Source organism: Bos indicus, chromosome 25 (genome assembly GCF_029378745.1).
Source record: "Bos indicus isolate NIAB-ARS_2022 breed Sahiwal x Tharparkar chromosome 25, NIAB-ARS_B.indTharparkar_mat_pri_1.0, whole genome shotgun sequence".
NCBI classification, from domain to species: domain Eukaryota; kingdom Metazoa; phylum Chordata; class Mammalia; order Artiodactyla; family Bovidae; genus Bos; species Bos indicus.
The window spans coordinates 21032721-21059854 of NC_091784.1; the positions used below are offsets into that span (position 1 = coordinate 21032721).

The 27134-nt window shown below is 51.4% G+C and overlaps 1 protein-coding gene and 1 non-coding gene across 6 annotated transcripts in view; both read left to right on the top strand.

Moving 5' to 3' along the window:
• Positions 1–1418: 1418 nt before the first annotated feature.
• Positions 1419–1500, top strand: TRNAL-AAG (transfer RNA leucine (anticodon AAG)). The gene has a single exon. It is a non-coding gene; the product is annotated as a tRNA-Leu (tRNA).
• Positions 1501–1672: 172 nt separating this feature from the next.
• POLR3E (RNA polymerase III subunit E) overlaps positions 1673–27134 on the top strand; it is a 33699-nt gene continuing 8237 nt past the window's right edge. The window contains exons 1-17 of one of the 5 annotated variants that reach the window (XM_070779783.1): positions 1677–1816; positions 2587–2697; positions 9771–9844; positions 10925–10975; positions 14341–14418; positions 15122–15237; positions 15664–15746; positions 18765–18872; positions 19202–19251; positions 19533–19652; positions 20763–20848; positions 21113–21157; positions 21251–21342; positions 22220–22340; positions 25195–25276; positions 26529–26588; positions 26695–26852. In XM_070779783.1, coding sequence (XP_070635884.1) covers positions 9809–9844; positions 10925–10975; positions 14341–14418; positions 15122–15237; positions 15664–15746; positions 18765–18872; positions 19202–19251; positions 19533–19652; positions 20763–20848; positions 21113–21157; positions 21251–21342; positions 22220–22340; positions 25195–25276; positions 26529–26588; positions 26695–26852 — 1286 coding nt within the window. In that variant the 5' untranslated portion in view covers positions 1677–1816; positions 2587–2697; positions 9771–9808. Of the gene's footprint in view, positions 1817–2586; positions 2698–7529; positions 8145–9770; positions 9845–10924; positions 10976–14337; positions 14419–15095; positions 15238–15663; positions 15747–18764; positions 18873–19201; positions 19252–19532; positions 19653–20762; positions 20849–21112; positions 21158–21250; positions 21343–22219; positions 22341–25194; positions 25277–26528; positions 26589–26694; positions 26853–27134 lie in introns of those variants that run through there. The other 4 variants (XM_070779782.1, XM_070779784.1, XM_070779785.1 and 1 more) reach the window with 4 other exon arrangements.

Consider the following 27134-nt stretch of genomic DNA (forward strand, 5'->3'; position numbering starts at 1 on the left):
TAGAAAAGTAGAATTAGGCAGAGATTCCAGCAATTATTCTTCATCATAGGGCTATTTCCTTTTGGAAAATCCAGCACATAACTCACAAACAAATACAGTTCCTCCTGGTACTAAAACACCATGAGCAGGTCAAGGTTTCTATTGATTGCAAGGACTATTCCTCACTTGATTTTGATCCTCTCACAAGATAGATGGCCAAGATAGATGGCTGCTTCTGTATGTATTAAAGCTTGCTTTAAAAGTAACGAACTCTCCCAGTACAATGAAAATCTTTGTACGTCAATACTTATTTTAAAGGTAGATGGAGAAAAAAATATGCATTAAGGAGGAATTGAAGAGACAGAGGAATATGGAATGCCCAAATATCAGGGTGTGTGCCAACTGGATATTAACCAGAAACTTGAATATAACAACTTAATATAAACCACTTAAATGTCCATCTTCATAGCATGGAATAAATTAGATCCATATGTATCACAATAAATAAAAAGTGTAATATTGGAGTAGAAAAGCAAGTTGCAGAATAATATTGGTACAATGTAGTAAGGATTATGTAAATAAAAAGCAAGATCACACTATATATTTTTACTGGATTTTTAAAAGGATCACATTCACACTTTTAATGAAAAGCATATACATAAGAAAAGAATTGGAAGTAAAATGCCACGATATTATGTAGTGGGAATATGGATGATTTTTTTGTATTTTTTCTATATTTTAAAAGATCTACATATATATCAGTATGGATACTAAAAAAACATAGGTGAAAAAAGTTGCAATAAATACTACTGGTATGATTAATATTTATATTTATGTAAAATCCATAACAATAAAAACAAAACACCTATTTCTATGGATATATCTAGCATATATATGGTCATATGAATATATCCATATATATTCACATAAATTCACAATAGAAGATCCAGAAGGATATACAGTATACTAAGCTGTATAATGGTTACCTCTGCGGAAGGGACTTAGATACCAAAGGTAAAAAAACATTAGTACTTTATCTACAACGTTTTCATATTTTGCAATAATTCACATATTATCTGTGTAACTAAAAATTAAAACACATAGTTTTAGAGAAAACTGCCTACACCAGTCCACGGGTTTGGCTTTCAGAACCCCTGGTGCGGGCTACTGCTGAAACCCATCATTTATTCCACTGTGGGTTAACCTGCTTAACGTGTTAAACGTCCTACTCAGAAAACAGATTGTTAAACTGCGTTTCGTTCTAAGATCTGTTCGGAAGAAGTGTGGGTCTAACTATTGGAGCAAATATTTTCTTTTTAGTAGCCGACACGTTCTAAAATAGTTCTATAGGGATGAAATAAAACATATATCAAAGAAACAGACATGTACGTGCATGTAAATGTTTTAAATAGCTTCCTGGAAAACCCTAATCACAACTGGGTAGCGTGGCCGAGCGGTCTAAGGCGCTGGATTAAGGCTCCAGTCTCTTCGGGGGCGTGGGTTCGAATCCCACCGCTGCCAGAATAAGCTTTTTGCTCCTTGCTACCTCCTCGCCAGCTGTTTTGCTACTGCATCAGCGCCCCCTGCTGCCAGGCCAGGGCTGGCCGCCCGTATGAATGGAGCGGCGGAGGGGGCGGGTCCGCGCGCGCCGGGGCGGGGCATTGTGGGTAAAAGGAAGCGCTAGGGCCCGCCCCTCTCGCTCCCCCCCACGTGTCCGCCCGAGTTTCTCCACCGGCAACATGGCCGCTGCCTGAGAGGAGAGTCTGGCCACTGCCTCCTCTGCAGCCCGCGGGTACCTGGGCCGTTGCTGCCGCCCGCGCGCGGGCGCCGCGGAGAGGTGAGTGCCGTCTTGGCAGTACCCATCCGGGCTGGAGCCGGGCCGTACTCACGAGGTGGGCCTGGGCGGGGCTGCTGGGTAGGCCGGGAGGCCCGCGCCGCGCGGTGCCGAGGGGCTGGGGGCCTCTTGGGACTCCGGCGGGAAGGACGGGCAGCCTGCCCCAGGAGACCCGGGCCGGCCGCAGGCTCGGACCTCGCCTTGGCCCGGCAGTCGGTGACGCCAAGGCCGAGGCTACCGGCGGTGACTCAGGGTCCCGCCGTCTTGCCCCACCCGGCTCAGGCGGGCCTCCTGCGGGAGCACCTGTCCGAAGGCAGCCGGTGTCCTGCCGGCGTGGCGGCTCGTGGCAGTGGCTGTGTGGTGGGCGTGAGAAGGGGGCCTGACCACCCGCGAGGCAGGCGAAACCCATTGGACAGTGTGGCGCGGGGCAGGCGGCCCGCCCCGATGGGCAGGGGGAGGGTGTCCCGGGCCCCCTCCTCGCCGCCGAACCGGATCAGCTCGCGTCCGGCTAGGCCTGGAATTCTCCATTCATTTATTCCAGCCACCCTTCAGTGCTAATTGGGAGCCAGCGACGTGCGGCCGATGGGGCTGGCCCTGAAGGTTTGATCAGACGAGGTGTCAGTAAGCACGTCAAGTAAACCAGTAAATAAAAAAGGTCGTTTTGTTGTGTTAGCTTTAGAATCCTTGGGGGGCAGAAAAAGGAGATCTTAAAGCAGTTGTCACAGTTTTCTTCATCTGTGAATTGGGGATAAGAGGATTCCCCCACCTCCTAGGGTGGTGATGAGAGCTGAATTCAGGGTAAAACCGGAGAAGCTCCAGATTGCAGCGCTTGTTTCGTGGCTGTGTCTTCTGCCCTTTTAGATTGGAAGAAAACGTTGTGCCGAGTAAGTAACAAACCTTCCCAGGGGTTATGTTTCTACTTTACTTAATATTCACAGTTTTCTTAGGTCGGTACTTTGGTTGATACCCATTTTTGGGGTGAAAATAGTGAAGATCAAACGATGCTAGACGGGCTAGGGGGTACCAGACGGCAGACCTGGGATTTGAACCTGTGCAGTTTCACTCCAGAGGCCAGGCTTTTACCCACTACACCATCTTGCCTTCAACTAAAGAATCCAGCAGCATAGTCGTTAAGAATGAGAATAAGGCTATTTGACATCAGCTAAACCCAGGTTTGTGGCTTAGCTCTGCCTTTCTCTGGCACTGTGACCTTGGGTAAGTTACTCTCTGAACTTGAGTCTCCTCTTTTGTTAATTGGGAATGGTATCAATACATCCTTACTTATACAGCTACAGATTACATGAGGATGAATGTATTAAGTCCTTAGAGAAGGGAGGGGCTTATGAGTTAAGAATTAATTCTTTTTGCCTCTAGGCCGCCTCTCTCCTTTCATTGAGGTGGAAACTGAAGTGACTTCAAAAAGGGGAGATGCCTTGTTGAAGGGACACACAGCCAATAAGAATCCAGACTTTGAGACTGTTTACCCTGGGCCCCTTACCCCTTAATTCAGTTTTGTGTTGTCTCTCTCCTTCCAGTAGCTGGAGACTGTTTTTCTGATTGGCCTCAGATCAGATCAGTCACTCAGTCGCGTCCGACTCTTTGCGACCCCATGAATTGCAGCACGCCAGGCCTCCCTGTCCCTCACCAACTCCCGGAGTTCACTCAGACTCACACGTCCATCGAGTCAGTGATGCCATCCAGCCATCTCATCCTCTGTCGTCCCCTTCTCCTCCTGCCCCCAATCCCTCCCAGCATCAGAGTCTTTTCCAGTGAGTCAACTCTTCGCATGAGGTGGCCAAAGTACTGGAGTTTCAGCTTTAGCATCATTCCTTCCAAAGAAATCCCAGGGCTGATCGCCTTCAGAATGGACTGGTTGGATCTCCTTGCAGTCCAAGGGACTCTGAAGAGTCTTCTCCAACACCACAGTTCAAAAGCATCAATTCTTTGGCGCTCAGCCTTCCTCACAGTCCAACTCTCACATCCATACATGACCACAGGAAAAACCATAGCCTTGGAAGAAACACAGGCTGGAATCAAGATTGCCGGGAGAAATATCAATAACCTCAGATATGCAGATGACACCACCCTTATGGCAGAAAGTGAGGAGGAACTAAAAAGCCTCTTGATGAAGGTGAAAGAGGAGAGTGAAAAAGTTGGCTTAAAGCTCAACATTCAGAAAACGAAGATCATGGCATCTGGTCCCATCACTTCATGGGAAATAGATGGGGAAACAGTGGAAACAGTGTCAGACTTTATTTTTCCGGGCTCCAAAATCACTGCAGATGGTGACTGCAGCCATGACTTACTCCTTGGAAGGAAAGTTATGACCAACCTAGATAGCATATTTAAAAGCAGAGACATTATTTTGCCAACAAAGGTCACATCCTGGCTTGGAGAATTTTAAGCATTTCTAGCGTGTGAGATGAGTGCAATTGTGTGGTAGTTCTGATTGGCCTACAGGTTAGATTCCTGTGTGACCCAGCTATGGCCTTCAGGCATCTCCTCTGCTCTGGACCCTCCCTTAGATTTTACCTTGTCCCCTTTCCATTTGTTGAACAGCCCCCTGGTGGGGATGTTTTCTGTGCCCAGTGCCTTAGAGCCACTGCCACAGACCTTTGTGGTCACAGGAAACCCTTTTGAGGTCAAGGTGGTCACTGCTGCCTTGTGGTGGTGGCCTGGAAGGTCAGACCACACCACTGTCCTCAAGTGTCCAGGAGGCCCAAACCGTGAGGCCACCAGTCTCTGGATGGGGCTGAGTTAGGATCGCCGGGTAAAGGGTCTGTCACTGCCTGATCTCAAGCACTCATTTACTCAGTCTTTGTACTATATCAAGTGTTTACTTCACTGTTCTAGATATTGGGAGAACAGCATGAATTTTTTAAAAAGATAATAATGCCCATATCAACTCCGCAAAGTAAATTAAATCATCTCTGTTTTATGGTTAAAGCACTGAGGGCGCTCATGGAGCATACATTCTAGTGCAGAAGACAGACAACACTTAAGTAAATAGACTAGGTAATTCCAAGTTATGATAAGAACCTTGAAAGAAGTAAAACAGGGATTTGGTAGTGACTAGAACTGGGTGGAAAAAGGTCAGTTTTCATTCCAATCCGAAAGAAAGGCAATGCCAAAGAATGCTCAAAACTACCGCACAATTGCACTCATCTCACATGCTAGTAAAGTAATGCTCAAAATTCTCCAAGCCAGGCTTCAGCAATATGTGAACCGTGAACTTCCTGATGTTCAAGCTGGTTTTAGAAAAGGCAGAGGAACCAGAGATCAAACTGCTAACATCCGCTGGATCATGGAAAAAGCAAAAGAGTTCCAGAAAAACATCTATTTCTGCTTTATTGACTATGCCAAAGCCTTTGACTGTGTGGATCACAATAAACTGTGGAAAATTCTGAAAGAGATGGGCATACCAGACCACCTGATCTGCCTCTTGAGAAATCTGTATGCAGGTCAGGAAGCAACAGTTAGAACTGGACATGGAACAAGAGACTGGATCCAAATAGGAAAAGGAGTATGTCAAGGCTGTATATTGTCACACTGCTTGTTTAACTTATATGCAGAGTACATCATGAGAAACGCTGGACTGGAAGAAACACAGGCTGGAATCAAAATTGCCGGGAGAAATATCAATAACCTCAGATATGCAGATGACACCACCCTTATGGCAAAAAGTGAGGAGGAACTAAAAAGCCTCTTGATGAAGGTGAAAGAGGAGAGTGAAAAAGTTGGCTTAAAGCTCAACATTCAAAAAACGAAGATCATGGCATCCGGTCCCATCACTTCATGGGAAATAGATGGGGAAACAGTGGAAATAGTGTCAGACTTTATTTTTCTGGGCTCCAAAATCACTGCAGATGGTGACCGCAGCCATGAAATTTAAAGACGCTTACTCCTTGGAAGGAAAGTTATGACCAACCTAGGTAGCATATTCAAAAGCAGAGACATTACTTTGCCAACAAAGGTCCGTCTAGTCAAGGCTATGGTTTTTCCTGTGGTCATGTATGGATGTGAGAGTTGGACTGTGAAGAAGGCTGAGCGCCAAAGAATTGATGCTTTTGAACTGTGGTGTTGGAGAAGACTCTTGAGAGTCCCTTGGACTGCAAGGAGATCCAACCAATCCATTCTGAAGGAGATCATCCCTGGGATGTCTTTGGAAGGAACGATGCTAAAGCTGAAACTCCAGTACTTTGGCCACCTCATGTGAAGAGTTGACTCACTGGAAAAGACTCTGATGCTGGGAGGGATTGGGGGCAAGAGGAGAAGGGGACGACAGAGGATGAGATGGCTGGATGGCATCACTGACTCGATGGACGTGTGAGTCTGAGTTAACTCCGGGAGTTGGTGAGGGACAGGGAGGCCTGGCGTGCTGCGATTCATGGGGTTGCAAAGAGTTGGACACGACTGAGCGACTGATCTGATCTGATCTGAGAACCGGGTGAGGGGTGGGGGCCTTTAAGGTGAATGGTCAGGGAAACTTGTCTGTTCCTGGAGGGGGTGGGATGGTGATATCTAGTGAAAAGGAGCCAGCCTTTTTTGAGAAGACCTGAGGAAAATAGATGATGTGCAAAGTTCCTGAGACTGGTTGGGGCTTAGCTTGTTGGAGGCCCAGCAAGATCATATGGGACCCTGGGGCCATGGAAAGGAATTTGGATTTTATCCTGTGCGACAGCTGAAGAGTTTTGAGTGGGGGAATGATAGCTTTCCTTCCAAGGAGCAAGGGTCTTCGAATTTCATGGCTGCAGTCACCATCCTCAGAGATTTTGGAGCCCAAGAAAAGAAAATCTCACTGCTTCCACTTTTTCACCTTCTATTTGCCAGAAAGTGATGGGACAAGATGGCATGATCATTTTTTGAATATTGAGTTTTAAGCCAACTTTTTTACTCTCACCCTCATAAAGAAAGAAGGTCATTAGTCCGTTTCACTTTCCGCCATTAGAGTGGTATCATCTGCATATCTGAAGCTGTACTGTTTCTGCCTGCAGTCTTGATTCCAGCTTGTGATTCATCCAGCCTGGCATTTTGTATGATGGACTCTGCATAGAAGTTAAATAAATAGAGTGACAATATACAGCCTTGACGTACTCCTTTCCCAATTTTGAACCAGTCAGTTGTTCCTTGTGAGGTTCTAAGTGTTGCTTCTTGTTCTGCATACAGGCTTCCCAGGAGACAGGTAAGGTGGTCTGGTATTTCCATCTGTAAGAATTTTAAACAGTTTGCTGGCGATCCACACAATCAAAGGCTTTAGCGTAGTTAATGAAGCAGTAGTAGATGTTTTTCTGGAATTCCCTTGCTTTCTCTATTATCCAACGAACGCTGGCAGTTTGACCTCAGGTTGCTGTTCTACAGGTACCGCAAGGGACACAATAGATGAAAATCTCGGCCTCCGTCTAGTTTACCACTGCGTGGCGGTGGGGGTGGGGATGGATGATTAACACGAAGCTGTAAACTGTCGCGTGGTGATACGTGCTGTGGAGAAGGAACTGGCTGGGGGGATATTGTGGTTTTAACTGGGTGGGCAGGGAAAGCCTCAGCCATGAGGTAGAGTCTGAGCAAAAACTGGAAAGAGGTGAAGGAGGGTGCTGTGAGGTTATGGGGGCCAGTGGAGCAGTGACAGAGACCCAGAGGTGGGATTGGGGAAGGGGGGAGGCCTGTGGAAGATAAGGTCTGAAACGAAGAGGGTCGGGGAGGGGTTGTTTAGGGCCTCGCATGGGATGGAAGTGATGTTGGCTTTTATTTCTGGTGATATGGGGAGACTTAAGGGGAAGGAGTAATGTGATCGCTAGCAGTGGGTTCAAGGTGGAAGCAGGGAGGCCAGTTAGGAGGCTGCTGCTCTAAAGCGGGCAGGAGCTGGAGGTGGCAGTGGGAGTGCCCAGATGCTTGGCATGCTTTGAAGGTGGAGCTTACAGGATTTGCTGGTGTGGGATGAGAGGAAGAGAAACGTCGAGGATGACGCCAGTGCTTCGGCCTGAGCCTTGTTAGTGTCTGGAATGTGTATCTGGAATAAACAAGATGACTTTGCATGGTGGCTAGGACAGGGGCCTAGATGCCATTGAATTCCGTGGTGAAAGTATGGATGCTCTTTTAAATATTAAACCATTCCAATGTTAAGTGGATTAGACAAAAATTGAGCTGGGCTTACAAAAGAAAGAGGTCTGGGAAAGGCTGAGATCAGAGGCTGTCCAGGTGCCTTATTTATTTATTTTTGGTCTGCCCTAGGTCTTTGCTGCTGCCTGCAGGCTTTGTCTAGTTGTGGCTACTAGAAGCAGCTTTCTGGCTGCAGTGCCAGGCGAGGCCTCTCTTGCAGAGCGCCGGCTCTCGGGTATGTGGGCTTCAGTAGTTTAGGTGTTCGGGCTCAGTAGGTGTGGTGCACACGCGCTCAGCTGCCTCTAGGCACGTGGGACCTTAGTTCCCAGAGCAGGGATGGAACCCGTGTCCCCTGCCTTGGCAGGCAGTTTCTTAACCATCGGAACACCAGGAAAGTCTGCCCAGATGCCTTTCTAACTGAGCATATCCTTCCTTTAGGAATGTGAAGGTGAATTATAGTCAGACCTCCAGGTTCCTGGATTCAGCTAACCTCAGAAAGAAAGTACATTTGCCTTGCCCCTGGCAACTATTTACATAGTATTTACATTGTATTTATGACTTTTTACATAACATTTACATTGTATTAGGTATTATTAGTAACAAAGAGGTGATTTAGAGCTTCCACGGTGGCTCAGCTGATAAAGAATGCACTGGCCAGGCAGGAGACCTGGGTTCAGTCCCTGGATTGGGAAGATCCCCTGGAGGAGGGCATGGCAACCCAGTCCTATATTCTTGCCTGGAGAATCCCCAGACAGAGGAGCCTGTTGGGCTACAGTCCATGGGGTCTCAGAGTCGGACACGACTGAGTGAGTAAGCACAAAGATGATTTAAAGTATAGAATATGCTTAAGTTATATCCAAGTGCCATGCCATCTTCTGTAAGATATTCCCCCAATATTCCCCCTACCCGACCGCTCACCCCTTCCCCAACCGATACTGAGGGACAGTGGACTCACCCTCCACCGTGGAGACCTGCCTTCTCTCCTCCACATACCTGAAGTGCTTCCTGTTGCCTGGAGTCCCTCTTCCCCTCTGCTGTCCGCTTGTCCAAATCCTTCTGTCCTTCAAGACCCAGCCCAAACTCCCCTTCCCTCCCCTGAACTCCCCGAACTCTAACTGAGACCTGAAGTTGGGTGGTGTTGATGTCTTCTTGGTCCTCGTGCTTCCTGTGTGGCTTTGGTAAAACACAAAACAGTGTCTGAGTTCCAGTCTCTTTGTGATTAAACGGGGACCGGTGAGAGAAGACTATGTATGTGAAGAGGGTCATTTTTAGACATACACACACACACACACACAAAATCACAGAAAGGAGGTCATCTCACTTGGGGTTGGGTTTAAAGTCAGTTTGGAAATCAGCTATCAGAGACGGAGTCACCCTGGGATCCAGGCCTTGGGACTGTCTGCTTTTCCTGCTGCACATCGGGCTCTCTAAAGGTTCCCCACGGCACCCGATTACTTTCCAAGGGTTTTCTTTGTGGCTGTGGACCAGCCAGCCACCAACTTCTTGCCTGGTGGTGAATTCTTCTTTGTCAGTTGGTCAGAAAACCCCTGAGGCTAGTCATTTACCCTTTCCCGTGGGTGTAATTCACATGTGATGTCTTGAGTCCCCCGGTTTGCACCCACTGCTTAGTGCTTTCTGCCTGCTTTTTTGTTGTTGTTGTTGTTACTTTGTATTGTTTTCATTGATGGGGTATGTCAGCAAAAATGATGTGGGCTGTCCACTTTTGACTCCATGAGAGATACAGGAGTAAGATCTGTTTCTGATTGCCTCAGGCTTCTCCTTCCCAGAGCAGGACTGGTTACAGAACGGGTGTCCAGGTGTGTTGGTTGAATGACTGACAGGCCTCTTGCTGTCCTTGCAGATCAAGTCCGAGGACCACGTGGCTGGCTCCCCCCTAGTATGGCCAATGAAGAGGATGACCCAGTCGTACAGGAGGTAACTGCCAGGGCAGGGTCCCTTCCATCCATCCTCAGGCCAGCCAAGGACCTAATGGCTTCCTCTCTACCTGGAACCCTCTTCTTCGTACCTGCCTAGCTGACCGCCTCACTTCCTTTAGGTGTCTGATCCAGCATCGCCTTATCAGAGAGGATTCCCTGACCAGCCTGCCTCACGTGACGTTCTCGTGCACGCCCTCCCTAGCCCTTTACTTTGGCCATGCCTTGCGTTTGGCCACAGCACTTCTCAGCCCCTACACATAAGTCTTTTTCTGCTAGAGTGTAAGCCTCTTCAGGACAGGGATTTTGTTCTGTTCACCACTGTGTCTGCAAAGCCAAGTTCAGTGCCTGGCAACTAATACTCAGTGACTATTGAATGCATGGGCTTACCCAGATTCGGTCATTTAGCAGCTGTTTGCTGAATCCGTTACGTGCTGGGGACCGTGACAGCAGTGAGCCGGGCAGCGCTCCCTCCCGTGGGAAGCTTAGGGTCTGTAAGACTGGTAAGGAAGGGGTGGTTCCAGAGTCGGCCCAGACTAAGACGCATCCTAGAGCCACTGGGCCTTTGCACATGCCGTTTCCCCATGTGTGCCTCCCCGTGCCTGATGAGCCTTCTCTCATCCTTAAGGCCTGGGGGTGGGAGAGGCCATGGTTCATAGGAAGAGCTAGGGAGCAGGAAGGTAAACTGCCAGGTGCGGCAGGGGCAGGAGGGTTGAAAAGAAAGTAGGGCCAGTCAGACCACCTTAAGACAGGCCAGCCCAGGACGGGAGGTGGAGGGCACGGGGGAGGCCCTCCCCTGCCCCTTGCTGGTCAGAAAAGCATTTCATTGGTCCCTCTAGGATGCACCTGATCTGGGCACCCTCAGGGAATACATTTTCACTGGGGTATAGTCAACTGGGCGGGAGATATACCCAGGTTGGAGATGTGGTCCCCTTTGCTTTTAGCATCAGTTGAGCTATTTCTTCTTCCCCCAGACTGCCTCAGGGCCACTATCCCTGAAATCTGAGGAGCAAGCATGTGCCCGGGGCAGGTTGGGCATTGAGTTCTGTCTCCTGGTTAAGTCTTTTTCTCTTGTTCCTAGATCGACGTGTACTTGGCCAAAAGTCTGGCAGAGAAGCTCTATCTGTTTCAGGTAATTATGAGACATAAAGGTAAGGGGGGGAGACACAGTAAGCGATAGACAAGGAACAATGTGGAACCTCCAGTTGCTTAGAATTCTTGGCACAGAGGGTGTGCTAAGACAGTCTCTTTGCTTTCGTGGATGGATCAGTAATAGTTTCTAATTTCAAAGATGGAAAAACTAAGACAGCCCTAAGAGAACAGTGTATTGGATGAAGCTCGGGCCTGGGGACAGCCTGCTGGTAGTGAGGCTCGGTTGTGAGTCCTTGGGCAAGTTCCTTAAAAACAAATCTCTGCCTCAGTTTCTTCAATTGCACAGTGGTGATAATAATAATACCTGCCTGATAGGGTCCTCATGGGAATCAAGTGTGTCCTTATTAAAGTGCTTAGAACGCTGCCTGGTATAACATTAGCACCACGAATGATGCTGCTGCCATAGTTGAGACTCAGGAAGGGGCTTTCTGCGGCAGCTCCAGGGCCGCATCAGCCAACCCCTCCCCTCTTTGCTGGGCCAGTAGTTTTTTATTTGCTTGTGCCAGGTCTTAGTTGGGGAATGGGGATCTAGTTCCCAGACCAGGGATCGAACCCTGGACCCCCATACTGGAAATGTAGAGTCTTAACCACTGGACCACCAGGGAAGCCCCTGGGCCAATAGTTTAATCCTGGTCACTCCTCCTTGTAACCCTAGACTGTCTGCAGGAATCATTCAAAGCACTTTACGTATGTAAACTCATCTCATCCCACAGTAGCCTGTAGTGGTTATTATTATTGTAATTTAATAACAGCTTTCTTGAGATCTGGTTCACACCCATGGAATTCCCCCATTTAAGTGTAAATGCAGTGAATTTTAGTCTGTTCACAGAGTTGTACCACCAGCACCAGTCTATTTTAGGAAGTGTTTGTCGTCCCATCCCCCCGGTCCTAGGCAACCGTTAACCTATTTTCTGTCTATAGATTTGCCTTTTCTGGACATTTCATATAGATGGAGTCATGTAATACGTGACCTTTGTGCCTGGCTCCTTTGTTTAGCGAGATATTTTCAAGATTCTCTCTTGTTAGAATGTGCATGAGTACCTCATTTCTTTTTATGGATGAACATACCCCATTGTATGGACATGTATATCACGTTTTATTTCTCCGTGCATCAGCTGATGCGCATCTGGGTTGTTGTCATGTTTTGGCTATCATGCATAATGCTGCTATGAACATTCCTGTCCCAGGTGTTTGTGTGGAGAGGTTTTCATTTGTTTTGAAATTGCTGGAACCTGTGAAAGCTATGTTTAATATTTTGAGGAAATTTATATTCCCAGCAATAACATTATTAAGTATTGGGTTGGTCAAAAAATTAGTTCAGGTTTTCCCCATAAAGTCTTATGGAAAAACCCAAACGAACTTTTTGGCCAACCCAGTATTTTTGTCCACGTGCTGCATGTGAGAAAAAGGCCCAGGGAGCGTAGGAACTCACACAAGGGGCCTGGGACAGGGCGGAGCTCCCTCCTGGCATGTGCCGGTGTGCTGGGGAGAGACCCGGCGTTGGGCCCGGGGGGCTGGGGCTGTTGTTCGGGGCTTTCTGCGCCTGCTTCCTCGACTGACTGCAGAGTGATGGGCCCGGTGGTGGTGCCAGTTCCTGGGGCGCCAGGCCCCGTGCTGGGCCTTGGCTCCGTTTGCCTCATTCCCTGTTCCTGGTGGTCCTGGGAGGCAAGGAGCTTGTCTGAGCACACGAGGAGCAAGTGGCAGAGTGAGGACTGTCCGATTCCAGATCCGCTCCCTTCCCCACCACCCTTCCCAGTGGTCAGGAGGTCACAGGGCTGCCCTGGATTTTCACAGACCAGGGGCCCTCCCGGGCTGTCATGGGCAAGTCTGTCCCAGCTCCAGGCCCAGTCCAGACCAGTTGTGCTCCAGGCTGCTTCTGGACCTGAGCTCCAGCCCAGGAAGCGGGGAGGAGTCACTCTATTGCTGTTTAAGAGAGCTTTTAGGGAACAGCCATTTCCTTGGGCTAGAATCTAGCTAACTGATCTCAGATGGCCTCCAAAGGAGGGTTTACTTTACGCAGTGCCACACCTCTGCCAGGCTCCTTCTGGAGGCTGTTGTGCTTCTCACAGCGTTGGCCACAGTCTTTTGAGAGTGAGTCCAAACCGTGACTCATCCATCCATCCCCCCAGCGGTGTGCGTACAGCAGGGGAGAAAGAAAGGAAAAGTGGGTCTGTGAGGAAGGATGTTACCACGGTCTTCTTTGTTCAGAGCAAAAGAAGCGATTTGAGAGCAGTACACTCGTGTGTGATGCAAAGTAACTTCATACCTGCTGACACGGGGGCCCAGAGAGGCCTCTCTGAGCAGGTCAGTTGGCAGACCGACTCCCTTCCAACCTTATGGAAAAGCCCACACATCAGCTTGCAGCCTGTAAAGAATCTGCCTGCAACACAGGAGACCTGGGTTTGATTCCGGAGTCAGGAAGATCCCCTGGTGAAGGAAATGGCAACCCACTCCAGTATTCTTGCCTGGAGAATCCCATGATAGAGGAGCCTAGCAGGCTACCGTCCATGGGGTCGTTGGACATGACTTAGCGACTGACTCACCACCACCACCACCCATCAGCAGAAGGAGAGAGAACGGGATAGCGATTCCCATAGATCTGTTGACTGGAAAAAAAAAAAAAGCACAACCTAACAGTTGAATGAGAATTATATTTGGTTCAGCAGAAGTTCTGAAGAGGAAAGCCCAGAGAGAGCCTCTCAGACAGCCCTGCAGGACTATTTTGAAGAGATAAGGGAGGAGAGGGTAGATAGGAGTTTTTGCAAACAAACAGCTTCTCTGTGTGTGGGAAGTGGGAACAGCCTGGGCTCTTTGAAATTGCTCCTTTGTTCTGCACCTTAACTGTCGGGTACCCTGTTTTCTCCTCCCTGAGTGCCCTTAGGGTGCCCTGTAGGGGGAGTGGCTGCAGGGGCAGAGGGTTTGAAGGCCACAGCATCCTTTGTGGCAGTTGCTTCTGCAGCAAGCGGTTTTTGTTTTCCCTTTTTGCTTCCTGTGGTCTCATTTTACTTGTCCTTCTCCACCTGGGTGGCCTGTAAATGAGCAGTTAAGACTTTGGACCCTTACTCTTGACTCCCATGGCATTATGCTGGGTTCCTAGGGGCCGTAGGGCCATGCGTGCTGGGGCCTGTTGGGGTTCCTAATGCTCGGGCATGTCCCTCGGATGTGCAAAAGTGGCTCTTTGGAAGGAGGCTAGCTGGAGCCAGTGAGATGGGATGCAGGACCAGTGGGGGCCTCCAGTCTGGGGCGGGAGTGGAGAGTAGCTATTGATTCTTGGCCAGTGCCCCTAGAGCCCAGCTCTGGGCAGGGCCGGGCAGGGTGGACTGACGGCTCCGTTCCCTTCCCCAGTACCCCGTGCGTCCAGCCTCGATGACGTATGATGACATTCCACACCTCTCAGCCAAGATCAAGCCCAAGCAGCAGAAGGTGGGATTGGCGTCCTGGGCGGAGGAGGAGGGATGGGAGAGGTGATAGAGTGGGAGCTGAAGAAGCCCAGAGGAGTGATTGGAGAGTAAGGAAGAAATCCAGCAACTTGCAGGGCCTTGAGAGCTGCAGAAGGAAACTTCCAGAAAGAAAGGGGGTGGGCAGCTCCAGAGGGCCAGGCAGGAGTAAGGCCTGCGTTGAATTAGAACATGGGACGGGGTGGACTCAAGTTCACAGGGCAGGGCCAGTGTGAAGAGGGCCCGGATGGGGAATCTCATGCCTCTCAGGGCTGGGGTGACAGGGACCGGGAGACCGCCCTGTCCTCAGGCAGCTGCAGCTCTGAGCCCATTGTCATGTAAAAAGCTACACCAGCATTGCCAATTCTGCTGACATTTGAAAGGAAGTTGGAAATAAGGAAAAGAGAAAAGCTCTTGATGTTTAAATGTGGGTACCTAATGTAGACTTTGGGGAGTGGAATGTGGCGGCAAGCAAAACTACATGAACCCCCTCCAAAAAAAGCACTCAGGCCCTTCTCTTGGAATGTGGGTCTGTAGCCTTTGTGTGGACTGAAGTCCAGGGGCCTTCGGGGAGGGATGGTGTCAGTCCTGAGACTGAGGTTAGGAGGTGGGTGTGGTGGGGCTGGGGCATCCCCTGAGCGCTGTGCCTCGGGGTCCCCATAGCTGGTGGGGGTGCTTGGTGCCTCCAGGTAGAACTTGAGATGGCCATCGACACGCTGAATCCCAACTATTGCCGCAGCAAAGGGGAGCAGATTGCGCTGAACGTGGATGGGGCCTGCGCTGATGAGACCAGCACGTATTCCTCGTGAGTGCCCTGGGCCCCGAGGGTGCCGAGCTTCGCTTTCTTCAAATATGAGCCTTCCACGGCCTTCAGCGACACCGAGGCCCTGTGCCCCACAGCTGGGCTCCCCACCAGTGGCTCATCTTTGCACGACTGGGCCTGGCACGGGCTCGTCCCCGGGGAAGTCGTCTTCCCTCCTGAGATGGCTCCTCTGACCAAGTTCTAACTGGGCCGAGAGGAAAGCTGGGCCCTTGATGGGAGAGGGAGCTCCCATCTGCTGCGTGTCTCTCGGGCCACAGTTGAGTTTCCTCATCCCAGCGCCCCTCCTGCATCACGTGCGGCCTTGGTCTCTGGCTGTTGGAGTTCAGGTGTCAGGGTGCAGGGGGCTGTGCCTCCAGGTCCAGGCCTGAGCTTCCTTCCCCTTGACCCTCGTTCTCCCTGTGCTTCTAGGAAGCTGATGGACAAGCAGACATTCTGCTCTTCCCAGACCACCAGTAACACGTCCCGTTATGCTGCTGCGCTCTACAGGCAAGGTACCCACTCTGGGCTGCTGCGAGGGCTGAGTGGGTGGGGGGGAAGCAGGGGGAGGGCTGGGGCCAGGACAGGACACCCTGAAGGCTGCCTCTGAAAGGTTGTTGCTGAGCCGTGAAAGACGCCAGGATTCTTGGCCTCTGGAGGAGACGAATTCATTCGGGGTCAGTGACAGGCTTGATTGCTCAGAGCTTCTGTGTAATAAAATTTTATTAAAGTATAAAAGAGAGAGAAAGCTTCTGACAGAGACATCAGAAGGGGCAGAAAGAGTGCACCCCTGCTAGTGTTCAGCCGGATGTTGTGTGGCTACAGGCTGCTAATTAGAGAAAGGGAATGTCTCAAAACTCAGAGCCTGGCACCAGGCCCCTCACCCACAACATGCAGTTTGAGATAATGGGCGCAAGGTGAGTCATCCCGGGCGTAAAACATGACATGAATCTTGAAGAAAGATAGGTTTCCAAGTAAATATATAGGTTCGTTAACATAGGTTAGGAGAACAGTGTATCAGTAAAACATACTGGTTTGTTGACCCTTACCGGTTCTGAGTCCTAATGCGAACCGTCTTGAAGAAAGACAGAATCTAGGGTAAATGCATAGTTCATTAACATAGCTTAAGAAAAGCATTTCCATAAGGAAAACGCGTTGGTTAGCTCAAGGTTTGAGAAGAGTTAAGTTCAGGAGGAGCCAGGTGTCCTTATGGCAACACAGAATTGTAAGAGAAACCTTTTAAATTTGTATAGAGAAGGGGAAAAAAATCTGACACTTGTAGTTTATTTCCTCCTGCTGCTTAAGAGAGAGATAAAAAATGTCTGACACTTGCAGCCTGTTTCCTCCGTTTGGAGACCCCTGGCCTCCCTGCCTGTTGCCCTCTCAGCCATGGAGGCCAGGCTGTCGGAGGACTGGGGTTTGCCACCTCCAAGGACTTTTACAGATACTGCCAAACCTGATGGGGTGGGGCTCCCAGGTCATCCTCCTGGGACACAGACACAGACACAGACACAGACACACACACAGACACAGACACACACACACACAGACACAGACACACACACACACACACACACACACACACACACACACACAGCATGACCTTTGGAGTAGAATTTTGTCTTAAATACAAGGTATTTATGACCCAACAATTCCATTCCTAGAAAGCATCTATGCGAGAGAAATGAAACATCGCCACACAAAAACTTGTACATAGGCGGTCACAGCAGCATTATTCATGGTAGAGAAAAGTGGAAATGATCCACGTATCCATCAAGCTGATATATGGATTACAAAGTATGGTATAGCCATACATTTGAATATTATTGAGCCGCAATAAGGAAAGAAGTACTGATACGTACTCCAACATGCGTGAGCCTTGAAAACATTAAGCTAAATGAGAGAAGCCAGGCACAAAGGGTCACACGTTATGTGATTCCATGCGTATGAAATGTCCAGGACAGGCAAGCCTGTGGAGACAGAAAGTGTCAGTAGATTATTGGTTCCCAGAGGCTGGGAGGAGAGTGGAATGGGAACAGGGTTTCTTTTTGGGGTGATGAGATGTTCTAAAGTTGATTGTGGTGCTGGATGTATTGTTTTGTGAATATGTTAAAATACATTGAAATGTGTGCTTGAAATGGGTGAGTTATATGTTATGTGAATTATCTCAGTAAAGCTGTTAAAAAGTACAAGCTTACTATAAGTATTTAGAGTTTATAAAGCAATAAAGAAATTTGAACACTTAGGTGATAAACTGGGGTAGAATAGAAGTAATATCAAATAGCTATACTCAGCTGATTTGAACTCATATCTCAAGGATATAATTCTTTAAAGCCACATTCCTTTTTTTTTTTTTAAATTTATTTGGCTGTGCTGGGTCTTAGTTGAGTGCAGCTTATGGGAGCTAGTTCCCCTACTAGGGATCGAACCCAGGGCCCCTGCCTTGGGAACACGGAGTCTTAACCACTGGGCTGCCAGGGAAGTCTTTAAAGCCACATTCCTTCCTCTGCCTAGTCACGTATTTACTCCTCATCTCGAGCACTCTGCTCCCTCTGGTGTCGCAGAGAACCTCCACAGAGCCTCGTGCCTGTCTGATTTCGTTCGAGCCTACATTGACTCGATTGAAACTGAATATCTTTGCACCGCCTCCCAGTGCGCAGGTCTGAGGCCCAAAGAAAAGTTAGGATCTGAGTCAGAGGCGTGTGGACGCTCTTGTACCCGGCTCCGCCAGGCCTCTCTCCAGCCCCGTTTGCAGGAGCCAGTTGTTGGTGATTTTCCTTTTGTTTACTTGTGAGCTGCGCTGGGTCTTTGTTGCTGCTCGGGCTTTTCTCTGGTTGCAGCACATAGACCTCTCATTACAGTAGCTTCTCTAGAGCTCGGGCTCTAGATCGCAGACTCGGTAATTGTGTCGCACGGGCTCAGTTGCTCCGCGGCACGTGGGACCTCCCCAGACCAGGGAGCGAACCTGTTACCTCTGCATTGGCAGGTGGAATTTTATCAACTATGCCACCAGGGAAATCTCTGCACTAGCCAGCTTCTTAATAGGATGGGTGGGATTTGACAGGGAGACAGGTTGGAGGATGTGGGGTTAGGGAGGCAGTGAGGTTGGTCTGGCAGAGGCCTGGGTGGGGGCCAGGGAGAGTGGGGTGTGTTTGCTGAGTGGCCTTTGGGGCCAGAACAAGCAATTTGCAGGGAGGGGAGTGAGGGCCGGGGTCGAGAGGCCCTTGAATGTTGGTGGAGGAGGGTTTGCAGGTAAGCCTTAAGAAAGCAGCTTTGAGCAAGAGTCTGGGTTCACGTCTCGATCTGGTTTATGTGCCTGCTGTGTCCAACACAGCCAGATTGGGTTGCGAATGGCCGTCAGCCTGATGATCCCAAGGCTCTAGGACTGGGGGCTGCAGCAGAGGCGGGAGGCAGTTGGGCAGTGAGCTGAGGCCTTTCAGGGAATCTGGGGCCCTTGGTGACTCCCGTGAGCCAAGCTCGGTGGGTCAGCCTCAGCTCCTAGCGTCAGGTCCAAGCCCTTCTTCCTCTGCCAGGTGAGCTCCACCTGACACCTTTACATGGCATCCTGCAGCTGCGGCCCAGCTTCTCCTACCTGGATAAGGCAGACGCCAAGCACCGTGAGAGGGAGGCAGCCAATGAGGGTAAGCTCGGGACCCCCAGCCCTGCGTCTCTCTGTACGTGTTAGCGGGCGAGGTCAGTCGTGGGAAAAGTACTGAAAGGGCTGGATTATAGGATCCTTAGCAGCATCCCCGGCCTCTACCCCCTGATGCCGGTAGCACCCGCCCCCACGATTTTGACCACCAAAAATATCTCTGAATTTCCTAGAGTCTCCTGGGGAAATTGAAAACCACTGACTTAAGCAGCTACCTCTGTATAGGAGGAGAATTCAGACACGACTGCTTGAGGCCTGCCCGGTGGGTGGGGTGGAGAGCCTCCGCAGAGGCTGCGAGCAGGGCCTTTGCTTTTGCAGCGGGAGACTCTTCCCAGGACGAGGCAGAGGAAGACGTGAAGCAGATCACGGTGAGCCCAGGCTCTGAGAGCGCACCGGGAGGCAGTGGGGCCAGCTTTGTACTGGGCTGTCTGGAGGCAGCAAGGGTGGGCGGGTCTGCGTGGAGCATGGGTTCTGGGGCTGAAACGGAGTCCATCCCTTAGAACCTTCTTGCTGGACTACCTGGAGGGCTAATCTGCCGGGCATGAGGTGGCTGGGAGTGGGAAGTGCCCCAGATGCCAGGTTCTCTGGCCTCTGGGTGGGCTCTGGGTGACAGCCTGGGCCCCAGGCCTGAGGTCTGGCCCCACCCCAGGTGCGGTTCTCCCGGCCTGAGTCGGAGCAGGCCCGCCAGCGCCGCGTGCAGTCCTACGAGTTCCTGCAGAAGAAGCACGCCGAGGAGCCCTGGGTCCACCTGCACTACCACGGCCTGAGGGTGAGCCGAGGCCCCTGGGCGGCGCGGACGCTGGCCTCCGTGGGCTCCTGGGAGAGAAGCCCAGTGCCCGGAGGTGTTAGCTGTGGCCTCGTTGTCTCACTTCCCCTTTCTCTCAGATTGAGTTGTAGCCACCTGGTAGTGCTACAAGGAGAGAGGTTAGGTTCTGGGGGCAGTTTGTCCTGTGTTCCCGCTTTCCTGCCTGTGTGCCCCCGGGGAGTGAGTGACCATGTCACTGGCGGCGGTGGTGGCCCCTGGGCTCTTGTTGAGTGTGAGCATCTTGTTGGGCTCAGTGAGGCTGGTGTTTGGTTACATACCTTTATGCATTGTGGGCCCTGAATGAAGGCCACATGCCCCATCAGGTGCTCCGTGGAGAAGCAGCCATCTGTCCTATGGCTGAGTTAGCTGTGCACCTCTCCCTTCAAGGGTGACTTTTACTGTACTTGACTTGGAGCCCAGTCCTTGGAACTATATGGAGTAAGGGAAGCAATTGAATGTTAGCCCATAAAGACGCCGTAGGCTCTGTCTCCCCAGCGTTTTTGTCGAGGTGGAGCAACTTCTGAACCTTGCTGAAAGAGATTTTTGTGTTGACAGAGCCTTAGACTTTGGGTCGGTCAGACTTCCAAAAGCTCTCCTGTTTCCTAGTGTGTAACCTTCGGCAAGTTACTTAATCTCTCTGAACCTCACTTTCCTTATCTATAAAATGGGAATAATAATAATGGTACCTAACTTCATGTTATTTTGGGGATGGGATGAGTTGGGGTATGTGTGCAGCCATAGGAACAGAGCCTGGCGCGTGCATAGTAAGTGCTCAGTGAACACTAGTTTCTATTTTTATCATTGCTGTCTGTGTTCCTGTATCGGACAGGGCACTGAGGCATAGGTGCGCTGGGACTGTGCAGCCATAAAGGCAGGAAGGGATGAGGTTGAGGCCACATGCAGAGGCCTTGAGTGCTCTCTCTGTTCAGGAAGTTGGGGTGGTCCTGTGACCGGCCTTGGAGCCGGACAGTGGGTGCCTGGAGCAGCACGTGGTACAAGGCTGAGAACCGGATTACAGGGGGAGGCCTGGAATGTTGGCTGAGGTTCCTCTGACTCCCTGTTCCTCTCCCACAGGACAGTCGCTCTGAGCATGAGCGCCAGTACCTGCTGTGCCAGGGCTCCAGCGGGGTTGAGAACACAGAGCTTGTCAAGTCCCCCAGGTGAGATCAGCCAGGCCAAGGCTGAGGAGGGCTGCTGAGCCTGACACTGGCCCTGGGAGCATCCCTCTCTCATGGGTCCTGCCTTGAGACTGTGGCCCCTTCTGTAACACAGTAGGGAGATGTGGAGGGGTCCATCGTCCTCTGGAGAGGGCCAGGAGGGCGTGTTGGACTTTGGGGGGCTGACTTGGGTACAACCTGGTTGGGGGCCAGGGTGGGGCAAGGACAGAGCCCTGCCAGCTGCTGACCTGTTTTCTCCCCCGACAGTGAGTACCTCATGATGCTGATGCCCCCCAGCCAGGAGGAGGAGAAGTGAGTAGAGGGGCCGGACGCCTTTCCCCACTGCCCCTTCCCACCCACTAACCTGCCCCTGGCCTCCTAACCCTTGGCGTTGGTTCTCAATAGAGACAAACCCGTGGCCCCCAGCAATGTCCTGTCCATGGCCCAGCTGCGCACCCTGCCCCTTGCTGATCAGATCAAGATCCTGATGAAAAATGGTGAGTGGGCAGCCCTGCCCTGGGGGGTCCCCAGCCTTGCCACCTCCTGGGGAAGTGGAGTTGGGACAGACTTAAGGAGCGAGGCCCAGGGCCTTTGGAAAGTGCACTGAAGCTGTTACAGGCCACATTAGCGGGGCCACAGGTCCCTGTGAGCCTGGGCAGGCCACTGGCCTTCCTGGGATGTGTTGTTTATTTATGAAGAGGCACTAAGGTAGCTATGGGGCTGAGGTGAAGCTTCAGAGGTGAGGCTTCTTAAAGGATTGTGCAGAGCCTCGCGTGTGAGCACGAGCTGTGTTCATTGTCACAGTGAAGTGTGTTCCCTTGCACCGCTTTGTGGTCCCTCACCAGGCTCTCCACAGTGAGGACTCTGAGGCCAGACCCATCAGAGTGGATGTGAGCCTAGAACCTCAGAGCTGAGTCTCAGGCCTGAGGCTCCTCTGAGATGCCAGCACGAGGGCTGCGGGGCCGGAGTGGAGAGGGGAGCTCCCAGGGCTCCAGGCTGCTGGCCTTGCTGCAGAACACAGGGGCCTCCCCAGGCCCTGCCGCTGCTCACTGCGGGTGGGGAGGTGGGGAGAGCGGGCCACAGTGATCAGGTGTGTGAACTTTGGACCCGATGGCCTGGGTTCAAGTCCTGGCTCTGTCGCTTACTAGCCAAGTGATAATGGGTGAATTTTGAAACCTTCTTGGGCTGGGTCTTCCTCATGAGGCACTCCTGCCTTCCTCCTTGGGTACTCCTCCAGGGCTCAGTGAGAGGCGTGTGCCTGCCCAGAGTGAGAAACCAGTGACGGCAGCTGTTAGGTTACCACTGTCCTGCTGGACTTGTTGCATGAGCCCAGGCCCCTCTTGGCTTGTCTGATGTCTCCTGTGTCCTTCTCAGTGAAGGTCATGCCTTTTGCCAACTTGATGAGCCTCCTGGGCCCCTCTGTCGATTCCGTGGCTGTTCTGCGTGGCATCCAGAAGGTGGCGATGTTGGTCCAAGGAAACTGGGTGGTGAAGAGGTAAGTTCCTTCTAGTCCCTTAGTTGGGAGCGCTGAACCCAGTTAAATTGAATGTAAGTACTGATTTACTGACTGACAAAAAATCTTAAGTTTTGGGCTTAAATCTACCTTGGTGCTTTCTGTTTGTCCTGCTTACATTGCATTTTATATTCATTTTTACCTTCTTTTCTTGTTACTGTTTTCACCAGTAACTTGGAAGTTAGCTTTCTCGATTCTTTCAGTGATTACCCTACGGATTTCTCAGTTTAATATTAGTTGCTACTTTTTATCCTCATGCATGTCAATTCAACAACCTTTAGGATATTTTATGTTGATCTTCCTTTCAACTCATTTGTCATTACATTTGTATATTTTAATTCTGTTTTAAACCCTGAAAGACATTGTTATCCAGTTAATATTCTTTAAAAATTTATTTTGCTCATCATTTCTTTCTGTATCTCTGAGTTCCTAAACATGATGATTTCGTTCTGCGAAAGTGAGCGTCTACAGGTCATAAATTTGTTTCCGCTTTGTTTGGAAATGTCTATTTCACCTTTGTTCTTAAAGGTTATTTTTGTTTTTAATTTTATTGAAGTATGGCTGATTTGGCACCCCACTCCAGTACTCTTGCCTGGAGAATCCCATGGATGGAGGAGCCTGGTAGGCTGCAGTCCGTGGGGTCCCTAGGAGTCGGACACAACTGAGCGACTTCACTTTCACTTTTCACTTTCATGCATTGGAGAAGGGAATGGCAGTCCACTCCAGTATACTTGCCTGGAGAATCCCAGGGACGGGGGAGCCTGGTGGGCTGCCGTCTTTGGGGTTGCACAGAGTCGGACACGACTGAAGTGACTTTAGCATGGCATGACGTAGCATGGCGTGGCTGATTTACAATATTAGGGATATTTTTTACTGAGTATAGAGTTTTAATTTGGTTATTTTCCTTCCGCACTCTGATAAAATTTCATTGTATTCTGACCTTCATTGTTTTTATTGTCTATCCAATGTATATTCCACTGTCTAACATACATTTCTTTGTTTCTCTCTGGCTGCATTCAAGATTTTCTCTGGTTTTGGTTTTGCTCAGGTCGTTAAGATGAGCCTAAGCAGGAATTTCTTACGTGTCCTGTCGGGCTGTATAGGTCCTGGGTTTGTGGCTTGCTGCCTTTTGGTCCTTCTCCAGACTCTGCCTCCTCCCTAGACTGTCAGTTTCTAGGGGCAGGGACTGTCTTGACTCCCTTTCTCGCTGGTGCTGGGTATCATGGCTGGCACATGGCCAACCCTTGGTAACCCTGACTACATTTAATGCACACTTGAATTATATTACTTCTAAATTGTATAGGGTAGAAGACATTGAGTACTCACTGTTTAGGAATGTGATAGAAAGTGAGCAATCTGTCAAAGTGTAAATTGTTCTAGATTTTTAAAAAAGTTGTTCATTGCGAAAAGTCCATCATTTCGCAGTTGGTTGGCCAAGAAAACTGCAGAGCGTATTCATGTTAGAACCGCATGGTGGCGGCCTTTCGCTGGAAGACGGACGTGCGCGGTGTGCTTTGTGGGGCCTTGCGCTGCTGTCTTGGGTGACACACGCGTCTGATTATGAGGGCCTTTGGGATGGCACATCACTGGTTAACGGGACCGCGTCTGTGTGTCTGTGCTGTGGGTGGATGAAAGCCAGGAGAGGCCGTGCCACCAGAGCCCGGAGGCCGCGCGCCCACGGGAGGCACAGAGACTTGCCAGACGCCGGGCAGCCAGGCAGCCACAGAGCCGGGGCTCACGCTAGCCCAGCGCCGCACGTGCCCCGTTCTGCGCGTGGCCTGTCGTTCCTGTGACTTGAAAGCGGGCCCTCCTGTGTTCCGTCTGCTCGGTGCTTTGGCCTTGCTGCCAGCCCTGTGGGTAGTGGTCTTTCCACGCCCCGTCCTTCTGTGTCCCTGTGAGGCTGCGATAGGGAGCGCTCCCACCTGTTGATGCAGCGTGTCTGGATGCTTGTTCTGGGCCTGCCCTGAGCTGACTTGTCCTTAGGAAATCGGGGCGAGGCCTGGGGTCTAGGGCTGGGGTGGGCACCATTACAGTCCAGCACACGGACCACGTTGACTCACCAGTGGGCACCTGCTTCCAGTGTGGCAGAGATAGACAGCCCAGGCCAGGGCCCTGTCCTGTAGGGCTTTCGTGGGAAGGTGGGCACAGCTCAGCCTTGAAGGAAAGTAGTAGGTGGGTGCCAGGTGGGCTTGACGGGGCAGGCGGGGCAAGGGGAGCAAAGGAGTGTGTCCCTGGGCAGCAGGGTCTGCGTCTGGATGTGGGCTCAGGGTTTTGCTGTGGAAATGCTTTAAAGCTTTGGCGCCTGTCATTTGCCCTTGAAGGTCCCTGAGCCTCGAGTGCTGGTCCCATTCTCCCCAAGGGCTTCAGCCTCACCCATGCTTGGGGTCTGTCTGATCCCAGCCCCGACCCCTCCTGCCTCCTCACACTGCCCATTCCTCCCTTTGGGCCAGGGGTAAGGCCTTGGGTGCTGCTGCGTTGCCGGCCTCCCTTGGTGTCTCACCTGCTTTACGTGTGGGACTCACTGTCCTCCAGAGTCCTGGGCTCAGCCTGTCTGTCTCTGAGCCCCTGACCCTCCGACCACGCAGGGGCCTTGGGGCTGGGCCCCTGTGAGGGAGGTGTTGGGAAGGGGATGGGAGAGGAACTCGGGTTTGTAGGGGAGGCTGCTGCTTTCCTCCACGTGGGTTCAGGGAGCCAGGCTCCCAGGGAGAACGGCGGGTGATGGGAGCCCTTGGGGCCCACGTGGGAAAGAGGCCTGGGCTTCCACTTGGAGCTTGAGGGAGTGGGAGGCAGGAGGGGTGAGGACAGGGCCTGACCGGCCACCCTGTCCCCTTGGCAGTGACATCCTGTACCCCAAGGACTCCTCCAGCCCTCACAGCGGTGTGCCGGCCGAGGTGCTCTGCAGGGGCCGAGACTTTGTGGTAAGTGCTCAGCTCTCTGGCTTCCTGGCAGAGCATGGGGAGTGGATGGGGGCTGCACAGAGTCCTGGACCTTTGCCCAGGCAGCGGGCAAAGGGCAGGAGTGTGGGGCCCCGGTGGGGCAGTGGGGAGTAGAGGGCTCTGGACTCTGCCTTGCTCCTCCCTCCTCTCGGACCCTGGAGTCTTCAGTTTCATAAGAACCTTTGAGTTCTTAGCCTGGAAGCCCATAGGTAGATTCTGACCTGGGAGCCATTTGACCTGAGTGGTATTTTTAAAATACTGACTTACTGTCTATTTTTACAAAAAGCAATCAGACTCACGCTAGATTTCTACTTTGTCATAAATAATTGGACAGTCTGGTATCACTAACCCCCAAACAGCAGCCACTTGGAACGCGGCTGACACTCCCCATTCACCACAGTCCCTGGCATGCTGTTCCCTGCACTGTGGCTGTGGGCTTTAGCAACTCCTGAGCTGGCTCGTCCCTCACCCCTCACCCTGTCCTCCCCCCCACCCCACCCCCGCGCTTATCCAGAGCTGAAGTCCCAGCCAAGGCATCCCTCCTCAGGGCTTGGCCTCTGAGCTGCTGTGGCCTTCACTGCCTGCCTTGACCTTGGCAGTGGGCTTTGAGTTTGCAGCAGTGTCGCCTTGGAGCTGTCTGTGGCGACCTTGGTGAGCTCATGCACAGGTCTGATCACACCAGGCAGCCCTAAGCTGTTTAGGAGAGTGTCTCCATTTTCTCTTTTCTCACCTGGGTGTCCTGGCTCCTTGGGGGTACTGAGCATCTAGATGCCTGTGTGGTTTATTTTCATCTCTGGGGATCAGGGTGCAGTGGCATCGACTCCCACGCTCACTCATGGCACACGTGTGCTGCTCACCCTTAGCCGCCTGCAGCTCTTCTCTGTTCATGCAGACACTGTCACATGGGTTGTCTGGGAGAGGGTGTTGTTGGATCTGAGTTGTTGTCGGTGACATACGGGCAAGGCATCCCCCACCCCAGGAAGCTTCTGTGGTGTGGAGTGGGTCCAGCTGCCCTCCTGGAGGTGGTGGCCCTGGAGCTTCTTCACAAAGGAGGAGACGGAGGCTCAGAGTGGAAGTGACTGCCCACAGCCAGGGTCCACACCCCGTCTGCCTGACACCCCTGCCTGGCTAGGAGCCTCTGCTCTGCGCCCTCATCCCAGGCTCCCAGGACAACAGCAGGGGCTTGGGGGACAGTCCTAAGAGTCCTGGAAACACACCTCTTTTTCTCCCTCAGATGTGGAAGTTCACCCAGAGCCGGTGGGTGGTAAGGAAAGAGGTGGCAGCGGTGACCAAGGTAGGTGATGTCCTGTTTGATCTGAGGCTTGGTCCCACTACTGCAGGGACGGGGGCTGAGTGGGGCTTTCGGGCTGGGCGTGCCTCACCTGGCCCCCTCCCCGCAGCTCTGCACGGAAGACGTGAAGGACTTTCTGGAGCACATGGCCGTAGTGAGGATCAACAAGGGCTGGGAGTTCATTCTGCCTTATGACGGGGAGTTCATCAAGAAGCATCCAGACGTGGTGCAGCGGCAGCACATGCTGTGGACAGGCATCCAGGCCAAGTAAGAGCCTGTCGGGCAGACGAGGGGAAAGGACTATCACATCGTCCCCAGCCACCCTTGCCTCCAGTGGGGAGCACAGCCTGGTGCAGCTGGGATGATGAATGCCAGTTTGGAGCTGTGCACACTCCACTCAGGTGGACTTGGCTGCGTGATCCCAGAACCCCCCTGGCAGAGGCCTGGCACAGCCCCTCCTGCTGATCTAACCGGACCGGCCTCTATTCTGAGGGGTCAGGGAGGAAAGGGAAAGCACTCAGGAGCAAGGTCCCAGGCTTGTGTGGCCCA